Source organism: Eutrigla gurnardus (genome assembly GCF_963514095.1).
Source record: "Eutrigla gurnardus genome assembly, chromosome: 10".
Lineage (NCBI taxonomy): Eukaryota > Metazoa > Chordata > Actinopteri > Perciformes > Triglidae > Eutrigla > Eutrigla gurnardus.
Window position 1 is genome coordinate 9,511,624 of NC_139924.1, and position 14,097 is coordinate 9,525,720.

Sequence of the window (14,097 nt, forward strand, 5' to 3'; positions counted from 1 at the left end):
CGTACAAGGCCTGAAGTAATAAAAGACTGAAAGTTAAGACTTTCAACGATGCGAGAGCCAGGCCAGGGACGCCATATTGATTTCTTTGAGTCAGTCTCGGACTAAGCAGTGATCTGAAGCAAGTCTACATGTCGAAGCGTCCTTGAGAAAGATTTCGTACCACCGATGATGAGCAGTTGGCTCCTTGTACGGCCGTGTGTGTGTGTGTGTGTGTGTGTGTGTGTGTGTGTGTGTGTGTGTGTGTGTGTGTGTGTGTGTGTGTGTGTGTGTCTCGAAAAGCACCATGTTAATGCCTTCCATTCACCATATTAATATTCTGCATTGTAGACATTGATCTGCCTTCTAAAAGCAAACATCCCCTGTTGGCCGTGCAGCTTTGAGTGATAGGTCAGTGTGTGGTGCAACAGGTAGAGGCATTCATTGCTGTGGGGACAGAATCACGATTACCTGAGAGCTTTTTTTTTGTTCTGCAGTGTTGGGATATCAGGTGCCTTGTGGGACACCTCACCGCTGCCAGTGTTAGGGATGATGATTAGATTCCGGTGATTCACACATTCAGGGAAAGAGAACCTGTGAGTAATGCCACGGAGGAGGGAGTCGCTCTCAATACCTACAATTCATGTAAAAATTCCAATTTTCATGTGAAGCAACATGATTTACTAAATGTCAAATGGTGGTAAACGCAGCAGCCTAAGGGAAAGTGTGTTTGCATCTGAGAGGGCGTCCGATAAAGGTAAAGAGGGAGGGAGAGAGGAGTCTCGCGCTTTAGTAATGCTGATCACAGGTGACCTTCAAAACGTCGGTAGTGCTCCAAGTGATTAGAAAGGCTGCGGATGAGGAGAACAGCGAAGGCTACACCCTGATAAAAGTAGGAGTGGGGGGGTTCAGGTGGTGATGTGCAGCGAGGGAAACGAGAGATGTGGAGGAAAGGATTCACCGTATGATCATACACAGATATGTAATTGTAGTACAGCTGCACATGAGGCCGGAGAACGGTACACCCCGCTGTAGACGAGTGCATCGCTGTGACAAATAGTGAATGACAGTAATGTAATGAGTAGAATGAATACGGGATCTATGAGACTATTTCCAAAATTGAATAAATATAATGAAATGATAAATATAATAAACCATTATCATAATGGCCCTTCACGTTCTCCTGTCATACGGTTTTTGGTTCCGTCTCCATCGTCGGGGGAGGGGGGGTATTTGACATCTGCCGTATTAAAAATGTGCCCGGTTATGGTATTTCCAACTCAATTCAGTTAAAAGCCTGATCCAAATTCACATAAATTGGAGAGGCATTAGAGAAAGACAAACTGTGTTCGTGTAATGGAAATATATTGCTGTTTTCATTCAAAATCTGCAGGCTGTCAAGCTTCAGTTCTGAACTAATTGAAGGATTACATTTTCTTCTCGCAAATTCTTCTCACTGTGGAGGTTCAGCGACCCTTAAAAATCCCTATTGGCTGAGCTCTAAAAGTACCCTGTTCAATTAAAAAAGCTTCTTATTTTTCAGTTCCCAAAAAAGCATTACGTGAAAACAACGAAATAGAAGTGACTTAGCAAATTAAAAAAAAGTAAAAAAAAATCAAAATAATCAAGTGATTTTTTGAAGCAAAATTAGTCACAAAAAAGCATTCCAATATTTTCATAGGAAGAGCTTATAGAGATGGGATTGTGTTATATAACAAAAAAAAGCTAAAACCATGTGATCATGGGTGGAGAAGCAGGTAAATGAATATAACAGATGGTTTGTGGCAAGAAATGATTGTGAAAGGTCATAAGACAGAGTTTTGACATTTACCAAGGCATACATTATTGCTAGTAATGCACACACACACACACACACACACAGGATGACAGGTTTTGGCGTCCATACGCGACGACTTCTTGACAGCAGATTGGGGAGCCAGAGACGCTCGGTTGTTTGTCTGCTGTTCGGATGTACTTTCGATCAAACATTACTTATCAGGATTTGCATGAGCATTTCAAAATCCGCAGCTTAAGATGGAACACACTCTTAAATTATTAACACACACACACATACACACACACAGGCAGGCTGGCAGAGCTCCAGCTTCATTACAACAGCACTCTGGCAGGCTGATTGAGTGATCAAAGCTAATCGCATTTAATCATATCTAATCATATGTAATAACCAACTCTGAGTGCTCAGACATGACAAGACTCTCCATCTCTCCCTTTTTTCCCTCTATTCTCCTCGCTCACTCCTTGACCCTCCTTCCTCCCCCCGCCCGCCTTCCGACCACGACTCCTCTTCTTCCTCCCGTGTTTCCTCTCGCTCAAATACAAGGCTGGATTTGTGAGACAATAATAATGAAAGGGAGGGTGACGGACGGAGAGTAGAACATCGTACCTGTGCGTTACACTCCAGGAAGGAGCATGATCTTCCTTTTCTCTCTCAGCTTTGTCAGAATAATTTAAAGAGGCAGTCGCGAGAATATTTAAAAGATGATAGTCTCCTTTCCAATTTGTATTAAGTAGACAGTTTTAAAAAGCTGCTGCTTTAAGTCTGTTAAATTTTCTCCTGGTGTTTTTCCCACGCTTTGATCAGATTTTGAAGTCCTGCTTAGATTCCGTCTTTAGACCGCGGTTGGCTCTAATAATAATGCCCTGTGATAACTGGAACTGGTGGGGATTAAAGTTACCGCACACAGAGCATCAATATCCTCATCGTATGAATTTCCAGCCGTGTCGTGAGCGCTCATCTGGTGAAGTCGCGGCCGCCAGACGCCTGATTTTGAATGTTCGTGGAAGGTGGAAACCTCAAAGCACAAACTCAATCTTGCATGACCTTCAGATGAAAGCTCCCCCATTATCTCAGATCGGCTCTCCTGTTTTCCTGTTGCTCGACCCGTTTTTTTTTTCTAAATCTCGTCTGCATTGAAGTAGAAAGTTACTTTCAGAGGAAACAAACCACAGTCACCTTGCTGTTATGTCGACCCCTTTTCGTATGCTGCAAATAGCGCGCTTGTCGAAGCGATCGGACAAGCATCGCCTCCTTATGGAGGAGTTGGCCGGGTGTGAAGGATTTGATCTTCGGCATCATGACTTTTCCATTCTCTGAGAGTGGCCACTTAGAACGGCCACTCTTGCCTTTTGGTTGGATAACTAGTACAGACTAGTTTGTTTGGACTTTATTTTGAAGGAATCACTTCCTTTTGGTTTGTTTCAGCCGTAATGAGATCCTCCGCTCTCCTCCGTATTTAGAATCGATGCACATGGTGAATTTTAATGTGGGAAGATATTTGATCAAAGTCCAAAGACATTTAATAAAAAAAAAGATCAAATTACATTTGATCAGACCGATCAGAGGCCAAGATCAATCAAGATAACAGCCGCTTTCCTCCAAGTTCAGTAATGCGAACTTCAAAGGACACGGCGAGGAGACCAAACTAAATATCTGTTATGTCATTTGTGAAAACATTTTTTTTTTTTTTTTGCTGCCATTTCATTTCATGAATATTCAACCGCTTTCTTGTCGAGTGCTTGGTTTTCACAGTGCCGAAATGAAACAAATGCATGGAGTGTCCTGGAGAGCAAAGCTAACTGTCAGTGTTTGAGTTCAGTTCATGTTTAAGTGCCTCACTCGTGCCTCGCAACAAGATAACTAGGCGTTGCAGAGCGTTGTGCAGTTTAAATATTGTATCAGAGGCCTTTGCAGGTTGCCAAACTAAATATCTGGGGAAGAGCTGTTACATAAAACTACCAAAAAAACAAAGAAGTAAAGCCAAAGCCTCAGATTTTTGGAGGCACACGTTGAGACCATAAACAAACAATCAAACAGGGCATCTGTTTTTCTCCTTCCCCAGGATGCTTTGCTGCGGCTGGCGGCGGTTGTTGACGCGGGCACGCTTCGAGTGGCCCTTCGAGACAGCATACGGGAGCTGCTACCGAGCACGGTATTTGCACAGACAGACGCACACAAGCAGCCAAACATTACTGTTACTTTCTGGATTCATCACCTGAGAACTAGAAAGCTGGTGGAGCCAAAAGCCTCGTTCCTGCCATAAGACCAGGGAGCGGAGGCCCAGCAGATGCATGAAGCAGATCGCTCATCAAATTAATTGAAAGCTGATTAATATTACATATTGATGTGCATGTGTGTATGTATGTGTGTGTGTGTGTGTGTGTGTGTTTTATATTCCAGGAGTGTGTGTGCGTCTACCTGCTGGAGGGATACTCGAGGCTGTTATCTGATGACCCGCCACATGAACTGCCACAGGAGGGAAAGATCAGGTGTGTTCTCTTTGTGTGTGTGTGTGTGTGTGTGTGTGTGTGTGTGTGTGTGTGTGTGTGTGTGTGTGTGGGTTTATATGCAGTGAGCCACAGATGTTGCGTAACAGAACAAGGGAGAGATGAGGAGGAGAAATAGCTGTTTTCTATGTGAATAGTTACCCGAATGAACGCGAGCTGCTCAGCTCAGAGACGGGAGTGTCATCATGAAGACACATGAGGACCTTCTCCGTGTCTCTTATCCTCTTACTTTTACCACCTTTTACACCCCCCCCCCCCCTTCCTTATTACACACCCCTCTCTCTGACAAACTCCTTCCCTCGCTTGTCATGTGCTATCCCACCTTCCCACCTCACCGCACCAGTCTGTCTTTGCCCTTTTTTTTACCTCTGAGCCTGCTGCCTCCCCAAAGAGCCATGAAGCACTAGAAGCACTAAGCTGTCTTTGTACCCCCTTCTGCGCCCCCCCCCCCCCCCCCCCCCCCCCCACACACACACACACACATACACACACACACCCCTCCACCCCTCTCCTCTTTCTTCTTCACCTTCAATCCCTCTCCCCACGGAAGCGTCACAGGGCTAACAGTCGAGGTGACGGCGCCCGGGGTCCCTCAGTGAGACACCGCGATCCTCTCCTCTCTTAAGTGCTCTCTGAGACTCCACAACCCCTTTCGCTGCTGCGACTGCTGTCCAGGCTCTCGCCAAAAACCAATACTGCATAATGGATGAAACTGTCTGTTTATCAGACAGGAACCCTTTTTTTTTTCTCTCCCTCCAACACCTCATCGCCACACTAACATACTTATGCAGACACGAACACGCGAGGACACGAGCATGGATCACATGTACAGTACCGCAAACACACACACAGAGAGCACAACAATCCTGCTTCACATTCACACCTATGGACAATTAGGATTAAAAATGAACCTATCCTTAATGTTTGGACTGCCGGAGGACGCGGTAGAACCTGGAGAAACCATGCAAATTCAGCACAGAAGGGCCGGCGGGTTTGAACCTGGAACGAGACAGCGCTAACCGCTCTGCCACCATCACCGCAAATTAAAATGCAAATGTTTCATAATTAGATTCCCCCCCCCATTATAAGTCGTTATGGATTTGACAAGATTCAATTTGTCAGGTTGTAATACATTTATGTAATTAAGATTTTTCACATTTTGAATGCAAACTGTTCAGTTAGTCTTAGTTTTCATTTCAACCAACTTACGTAAAACAACGCATACAATACCAAACATATACTAAAGATGCTAGATAACTTTTTTTTGTGTGTGAGCTATTTATCTGAAAGAATGCGTGTAGTTTTACTGCCAGTCCCCCTCAGAGTTGCACAAACATATGGACGAACACACAGATAATAACTGTTATAGTGGAGCGCCTGCTGAGCTCCTGAAAACAGAGAGGAATTATTTCACGCGCCGTCGGTCGCGTCGTTATAAATAACACAACACGATACCTGCACTGCATTAACATGAACGCATACACACCGTCGGGAACAGCAGTCTTTCTCAGCGATGGTTAAGCAGTCGCAACAAATGGGGCTCGTAGTGGCGGCTCGGGCGGGAACATGAAGTCATTAGCGGTATCTGGATCAATTAGTCATCAGCTGATTTCTGCGAGTGCCAAACACACACCTACACAGCCGCATTTGCCGCATCTAAGTGGTCTATTTAAATGTTCATCTCCAAGTCTGTGCTTCTGCTGCTAACTATCGCCACGAGCCACCGTACCAGTCTTGACCTATGTGGTATTCAATTTGAGCTATTTTCTTTAGTTGACCTTATAAATTGGTAAATTGTATTACCTATTATGTCCTGCATGCACAGACTGACCTGTCCTTGAGCAAGACGCTGAACCCCAAATAGCTCCTCGGACGCTTTACAGCCGCCCTCCTAAACGAGCTCAGGAGGGGTGAAATGCAGAGGTCACATTTCATGAATGTACCTGCATGTATGTGCCAATTCTAGCTAAGTTATTCAACGTTCTTGTATACACAGAAAACAAATTAACTGTGTTTTTCCACACTTTGTGTTTATGTGCCTGCCATAAATTGGCTTCATGGTCGCGTGGAAAAGCTGTTTTGAAAAATGACATTACACAAAGGTCAGCTATATTTGCCACCGCGGTGAACTGTGATAAGAATGTTTTTGACTGAAGTGGACTGTTCCTCAGTGAGCTGAAATAAATGGACACTTTGAAATCAATGCACCATGCAGAGATTCGGCTGCAGTGGTTTGAGGGGGATTTCAGACTCTGTGAGGATGTAATGGAGTGACTGCTGCTGTATGTGTTGGTGTGTGAAGCTGCCGGAGGGTTTACCAGATTATCATGTGAAGCACGTGGTTTTTTTACCTGTGAGCACGAGTGGAACTATTTCCCTTCTTTTTGGCCTTCGTTTCCTCATTCATGCAATGCTGGAAGAGTGTGTTTGTTTACTGAATCATGCAGTGACATCGCCGCATGTGTGTGTGTGTGTGTGCGTAAATCCAGAATCATGAAACGTGTCATATTTAAGCATAACAGAGCATCATTAAATAGAACACACACCTCACAACCGGCCAGCACATTCTCAAACACACACAGAAACGGCTGCATCGGGTTAGCATATCATTTCACGATGAATAATAGTTCTTTCCAGACATGTTTTGCTTAGTGTCAATGAGCACAAACGTGTCTGTTTTTGTAATGTCGGTGATCATTTTTCCATTTGCTCCAATTGTCTTCCAAATCCCCCACTTCCTCCATGCCTCCCCAATTGTCTGACGGCCTGTCTCCCTCCGGTTCTCACCCTGACTGATGCGTTTGGAGGTAATTGTCTTTTTCTTAAACATGAGTCCAACTCAACTTTTATGTCTGTCTGTATTAGGAGTATCGTGGAGCAGCTGAAGCGATGTCAGTGCGCTGGCCTTCCTCCAACCGAACTGCCGGAGAAATACAGAATCTGCCTCGCAGCGCCGTTACCAGCACACAGAAGAGGTGTGTGTAGTTTTCCAACGTGTGTGTGTGTGTGTGTGTGTGGAAGGGCGCAGAGAGGGCTCGAACAAATGGACCGACATCTGAGTGGGTGTGTGTGCTTGTTTGAGGATGTGCGATGGTGTGTCAGAGATGTGGGGAGAAAAAACTAACAAACGGAGGTAGAGGGAAGTAGCGAACAAGAGAGGATGATTGCCGAAGGATAGGTATGGAGCTGCGTGGGCAATACAATTGGACGAGAGGATTGAAAGGTCTGCGATGAGGGAAAAAAAAAAAAATAGAAGAGCTTGAATGAAGTGCAGTGAATAGACTCTGCATTTCTCCTCAAATGAACATTTTTGGGCGTCTGAAAAACAAAAATGAGAGAATAAACCCGGAGGGCTGTATTCATAAAGTACACATGCATGACCGATCTGCACTCCGTGGATCGATAAATACAAACTCAACAATGTTAGAAATAAGACCAATGTGGTAAACACACTCACCTCCGAGATCAAACTCATTTTGTCCACAAAGAACCGAGAAGAATAACAAATGAAAGAAAAGAAAATAATAAGCAGGGTTTTACAAGGACGCGTTAGAGTTGTTATTTCCCCTCCTGTTCATTTTTATTCAGTATTAGAAAATGGACAAAGAACAAATTAGATTAAAAGTGAGACAAGGACATGGAATGAGAATTAAAGGAGGGCAATAAGAGATCCTAGAGGGTGTTTTGTCTGAATCAATGTATTATGAATGCTTTTCTTTCTGTTTTGTCGTTCCTTCTTTTAGCCATTGTCATTCCTCTCTTGGACCCGGAGCGGGACAAGGCCATCGCTGTCTTACTGGTGAGTCCTCGCTTTCAAGGACGTGTTATAGGGTTTCAATGAATTCATTAACAGAAGTAAAAATAGAAAAATCAATCCCCAGCATAACCTTTTCCTCTACAAAAAGGAAGGACAGTGTTATAACATGGGTATTCATTTGCTTTTATTGTCACAAATGACGTGAACGTACATCCTGCGACTAACTAACGTGTGTGTGCGTGTGTGTGTGTGTGTGTGTGTGTGTGTGTGTGTGTGTGTGTGTGTGTGTGTGTGTGTGTTGCAGGTGGGCTGTAATCCACTATCAGATCAGGATGAACTGCATCTTAACATGCTGGAGAAACATGTAAGCTTTCTCTTTCTGACTCGACCTGCTGGAACGGTTTGCTTTTTATTTAATTAATTACAACTCAACACATAGATGACCTGCCTTTAAACGATGCTGCATTCACAGAGCCTCCGGCAAACACACAACAAAAGGTTGTAAAAAAGTATCATCACAGACAAAGGGATAGCATTTAAGCACACCGTGCAAAAACAACATTACTTTCTTTTATTAAAAATAAACAAAATAGCCCCCGAGATGTACGTTTCTAAGACTTCTAAGAAGATTTCTAGAGAGATTCCTTCAGAAAGTTCCTGTCAACACTCCATCATGTTATATCTCCTGTGTAAGACTGGTTTCCTTCTTTTCCATTCATTTTTGTTGGTTCTTTGAAGCACCGGATAAAAGCCTCAGACAGTTTTTTCTCCGATTTCAAGTCAACTCGACTGACTTTGCTGCTCCTCTGTGTGCGTCTCATCATCACAGGCGTCAGTGGCGTGTGCACGGGTCCAGGCGGTTCAGACGTCCTACCAGAGGCCTCCTCTCAGCCCCTCTCCCATACAGTCCCACAATGCACTGCTGCACCTCAACGTCTCAGACCAGGACTACTGCGAACTGGACCGCAACATCCTGCAACTCTGCGGTACGCACGGGCGGTTAACATACGTCTTACGTTTCCTAAACCCTGTGTACACAAACAGGAAACTGCGAGGCCAACATAACTGCGACACACGCGCTCGTATATGTGAGGTGAGGCATGTTAATAGAGTACGGCCGTCTGGAGAAACAGCCCCATGAATTTAGATGAACTCCTTCAATGGCACAAGAAACGTGTGACAGCCCCTGTGTGAAATCACTGTTTAAAATCTCATGCATAATGGAAGTGGACTCGCTAATGCTGTTCCTGTGCACATACACGTTCATCAATGTTGTTTACTCCCTGGTAATTGTCAACAAATATGACTTGACTTTCGTCTCCTAGATTTTTTATCCCCTCTGCCTCGCCTTTGTGCTTCTCTGTCCGGCTCTTTCCTCCCGTCTTCATCTGCAGTCCAGGCAGCCCTCCATCCGCTGTCTTGTCTTCATTATTAGTCCCTCTGTTGGCTGGTTCCTGCTCACCCTTCCCCGACCTCGCTGTCTCGATGCATCCCTCCCCGGATTGCTTTCTGTCCACCAGCGTACATGCTCTGCATCCCCCGTCTTCCTTAACGCTGTTCTGCCCTTGCTCCTCTCTGTTTTTTTTACTCCCATCACTCTCTCTCTATCCTTTTTCTCTTTCAGGTGAGCTCTTTGACCTTGATGCGGCCTCTCTCCAGCTCAAAGTCATCAATTATGTAAGTGGCTGGGATATTTTATGCTCCCTTATGCTCACACACACACACACACATGGAGTTAGAGACGCGCAATACATGCAAAACATGAAATGACTTCACCCTCTTCCTGTCATTACCTATTCCACAAGCTTTTTATCACACAATAGTCTCCCCATAGTATGCCCCCTCCCCCCCTCCATATATCTATATGATAGACTAGAAAAAAAGGAGGGAAGCAGAGGCAGAGCTGTAATGATCGATTGTAGGTGAGGAAAAAGCTGTAGGTGAGAGGAAAGACAGAAGGAGAGAGGAGGTGTACAGTATGTGCAGAAACCTGACAACTATTTAAATGCACAGACTCGTTCTATGATAATAAAAAAAATGAGATAAAGCAAGAGGGAGGAGAGATATTTGAAGGTTATACCGCATCAAAGGGCAAAGTCTCAGTCCAATAGCTTCAGAGAACCTTAATGGATGTACGCCCATACTTGTGATCCTTTTTCTTCGTAGCAGTTATTGAGCATGAAGGACATGTTTTGAATCTTTCATAACGCGTTTTACAAAAGCAGAGCAAGTAAAGTCAGAGTTTGTCGGCATGCAAAAATCAAGGTTGTTCTTTTGTTCCAGCGAGGATTTGCTGCTTCTTTCTTCATCTTACATTCAAATTAAGGAGTTTGAAAATGTAATTTATTTTTTACTTGTAAACTTCTATAAGCCAAAAAAACGAATAGATTAAATACTAAGCAGATGAATTGATATCGAAAATGATCGTTACTCTCAGCCAGCATATACTTAACGTCAAGGAAGATGTAGGTATTCAAAATATATTTCATTGTCAGTGTTTTAATTATTAAACAACAGACAATTTGGTTTTTAATAATTAATCATATAGAAAAGTAATGTGAAAATCTGATTGTACAAATACCATTTCAAGCTTAAAATGTTGATTGTTTTATGTCTTAAATAAGTGCTTAAATAAAGAGACTCTGGTGCATAATCAGAGGCTCTTTTCCCCTCTTTTCTCATTTGTCTTGGCATTTTCTTCTACCGAGGGCCAATGTGGTCAGTGTCCTCTGGCAGCAGAAAACATGAATACCTTTTGTGTGTGGGGGGGGGGGACATAAACTCCTTAAAACTGGTTTGAATCAATCTTCATTTTAAAAGAAAAAAGAAAAATCAGGCCCTGTGATAGACTGGCGTCCTGTCTCCAGGGTGTACCCTGCCTTCGCCCAATGACAGCTGGGATCGGCTCCGCCCCCCCCCCTGCAACCCTGAATACAAGATAAACGGTAGACGATGGATGGATGGATGGAAAAAAAAGAGTAATTTTTCTAAACATTTACCTGACCTTCCGTGCTACCTTGACGCTGCAGGACTAAATCCATGGAGTCGAACACCAGCGCCGCAGCAGCAGCAGCGGTGCAGCCTGCATGTAAAACATTCGTCTTTGACGCATCTAAAAGAAGTATTTTTTCCTGGATGGAAGGAAGGGACCGAGGGAAGTCATGATGGTACAAAAGGCCGTAGGGGTTTTAAACTGACATGATTTGTTTTGCCTGTTTATTGCTACAGTTGTAAAAAGAGGGGGGGGGGGGGGGGGAGAGGTGAGGGGAGAGAGGGGGGACGAGGAGATTGTTGCCTCTGACGAATCGTCAGTTTGTTGGGAAGTGCTTGGGGCAGCTCTCATGGGATTAATGTTATTTGGGAAGAAAAAGGGGGGTGCGAGGCTTTGTTATGATGTGTGGGTGCAGCGACTTGCTTTTGTGCGTGTGTGTGTTCGTCAGTTCATGTGTGTGTGTGTGTGTGACTGGGGGGAGAGTGTGTTGGCAGTGGCTGGTGTATATATCCTCTCCCTGCTTGTTCTCCATCCAGCGCTGTGGCTTACAGAGAAGAAGAATGTGTGAGGAAATGCAGCTCTTATGACTGTGTGTGGGTGTGTGATCATGTACATATGCTTGTGTACCTCAAGTATTTCTGTCATCACCATGCATGTACTTGTGTTTACGAGTTCCCCACCTCAGTGAATTTCAGGCTATGAATGAACGTGTCGGCAGCAGAGCATTGGTTGTGGCTCCGCAGGTCTTAGGGAGCACAGCAGCACGCTCTCTCCTTCTCCGTTTACGTGTTTTCTCTTATTTACACGGTGGGAATGTGGAGCTCACATACAGAGAGATGAAGTGATACGTAAATAATGCAATATTAATGGGAATTATTTAAATCATTACATTTTTAAATCTCTCCAAAGCTCTATATTTATTCCAGATTTTGGGTGTGGGAAAATTGTGTATTTTCTGTAAATAATAGAAATGTGCCTTTATCTGCAATCTGATGCTACAGCAAGACGATTATATTGAATTCCTGTCCGACCCCGATCCCCAGTCGTTCACCCTCGTCTGCTAATTTCTAATCTCATGTTCGCATCTCGACTACACTCCAAAACATCTTGAATCAAGGCTTTAAAATACAATCTGAATCTGATAAAGGGTTTTTTGTTGTTGTCGGGGTGATTGAATATGTTTTTTTGTGTTCTGCTTCAGCTGCAGCAGCAGACTCAGTCGCAGTGTTGTTGTTTGCTACTGGTATCCGAGGACAACCACCAACTTTTCTGCCAGGTACACATGCAAATGAACCCTAAATAACCCAAATAAATGCTAGCTACGGCGTTAGCAATGACTGAATTGAATAAGCTTTGACCTTTGACCTTTGCATCCTTTAGGTAGTTGGAGACAAAGTCCTGGAGGAGGAGATGAGCTTCTCGGTGAGTGAAATACAATAATTACTCAATAATTCGGTCATTATTTGTATCTGTTGGTCTTTTTGTGTTCTTTGTTCCCTGTTAAGTACATCATGCCTTCATTAAGTCAGTCGTTCACTCACTTGTGTTTTCATCCATTAGGCGGTACACTTACTTATATAAAGGAGGGTTAAAAAAAACCTACTTTTAATGCAAGTGTTGTAACCCAGCGTGTAGGTCTCTTTGAGTGACACGATAGATTAAACACCCCCACATGTAATCTTTTATAATCCCTGGCAGGGGGTTATAATTATGAAATTTGGGCAAGTAATCACTTCCTTTGGGTCTCCTGGTTGTGGATGCGCACATAGCATTTTTAACAGGCTTTTCCATTATGGTGTGAATAGACCGTGTAGGCCAAATGATGAGTGAGATCTCGATCGGGCTTGGTGTAGAGAGATATAAGAACAGTGAAAAATACAGAGAAAAATGCACCTTAGTTTGGTTATTCGTGGTAATATCACAAACCTTTATTTAAATATTTTAGGCCTAAAAGAATCTCCGGGGACTCCCTCAACCGTTCTGCTCTCCCACCCTCACAGATCGCTCAGATTTTCTTCATCTCGCTCTTTTTCTCCCCTCTGTTCAGCTGATGTTCGGACGCTTTGGTCAGGTTGTCGAGAAGAAGAAGTCGATCACACTCCAGGACATCAGTGCAGTACGTATAGGCATCTTATCCCTCCGTCTACCCATCTATTCTGTCTTTGAATTGAACTGATCTGTCTGACTCTCGTCCTCTCAGGAGGAGCGTCGGCAGCTGTCCAGCATGTTGGGCTGTGAGATCTCCTCCTTGCTGTGTGTACCAGTGGCCAGCAGGGCCACCGGGCAAGTGGTGGCGCTGGCGTGCGCCTTCAACAAGCAGGGTGGGCAGAGGTATGTATGGATGTATGTATGTATGGATGGATGTGAAAGTCTTTGTTTATACTGTGAGGTATCTTTAACCTTCTTTTACTCCTTTTTTTATCTCTTGACTTGCATCAAAAATCCCCCTAACTTAGCCAGCGATGGCTTATTGCTGAAGTATATTTAAAATGCTGGGATGTCAGTCGGAAGATGATCTGGCTTTTCCTAATTCCTGAAGCGTTGACTCACGCTAGATACAAAGATTTATCTGACAGCGGCTTTCAGTAATTTTGCGACGCGTAGGCCTGATTGTTTGAGCTCAACAGCTCAGATTTGTTGAGCATGTAGCAGCAGAGCATTTGCTGCAGATGGGCTGGCTATGTGATGATACAGAGTCAGGTCATGAGTCTGACGGCGGGTGGTTTGGCACCATGGTTTGGCATGTTTCTGTGTGTGTGTGTGTGTGTGTGTGTGTGTGTGTGTGTGTGTGTGTGTGTGTGTGTGTGTGTGTGTGTGTGTGTGTGTGACACTGCCAGGAGCAATGCTACTCTCTCCTGAATATAGAAGTCTGAAAAAACACACTCCAGCTGTGTCTGTTTGTGTCTTTGTTAAAGAAACAATCTGGAAGTGTGAGGAAAGTTTTTTCTATCTATCTATCTATCTATCTATCTATCTATCTATCTATCTATCTATCTAATCCCTCTCCTTTGCATTCTCTTCCTGTGCCGCTCCCTTTGAAGACTTTGAGATAGATGAGAAGGGATCA

The 14,097-nt window shown here is 44.0% G+C and overlaps 1 protein-coding gene across 2 annotated transcripts in view; it reads left to right on the forward strand.

The window, feature by feature from the left end:
• The window catches only part of pde2a (phosphodiesterase 2A), a 116,485-nt gene that overhangs the window by 89,303 nt on the left and 13,085 nt on the right, over positions 1-14,097 (forward strand). For both annotated transcript variants that reach the window (XM_084020047.1, XM_084020048.1), the window contains exons 3-13: positions 3,837-3,926; positions 4,175-4,263; positions 7,147-7,256; positions 8,025-8,080; positions 8,343-8,402; positions 8,868-9,024; positions 9,663-9,715; positions 12,232-12,306; positions 12,411-12,452; positions 13,078-13,146; positions 13,231-13,361. In XM_084020047.1, coding sequence (XP_083876173.1) covers positions 3,837-3,926; positions 4,175-4,263; positions 7,147-7,256; positions 8,025-8,080; positions 8,343-8,402; positions 8,868-9,024; positions 9,663-9,715; positions 12,232-12,306; positions 12,411-12,452; positions 13,078-13,146; positions 13,231-13,361 — 932 coding nt within the window. The remainder of the gene's footprint in view (positions 1-3,836; positions 3,927-4,174; positions 4,264-7,146; positions 7,257-8,024; positions 8,081-8,342; positions 8,403-8,867; positions 9,025-9,662; positions 9,716-12,231; positions 12,307-12,410; positions 12,453-13,077; positions 13,147-13,230; positions 13,362-14,097) is intronic.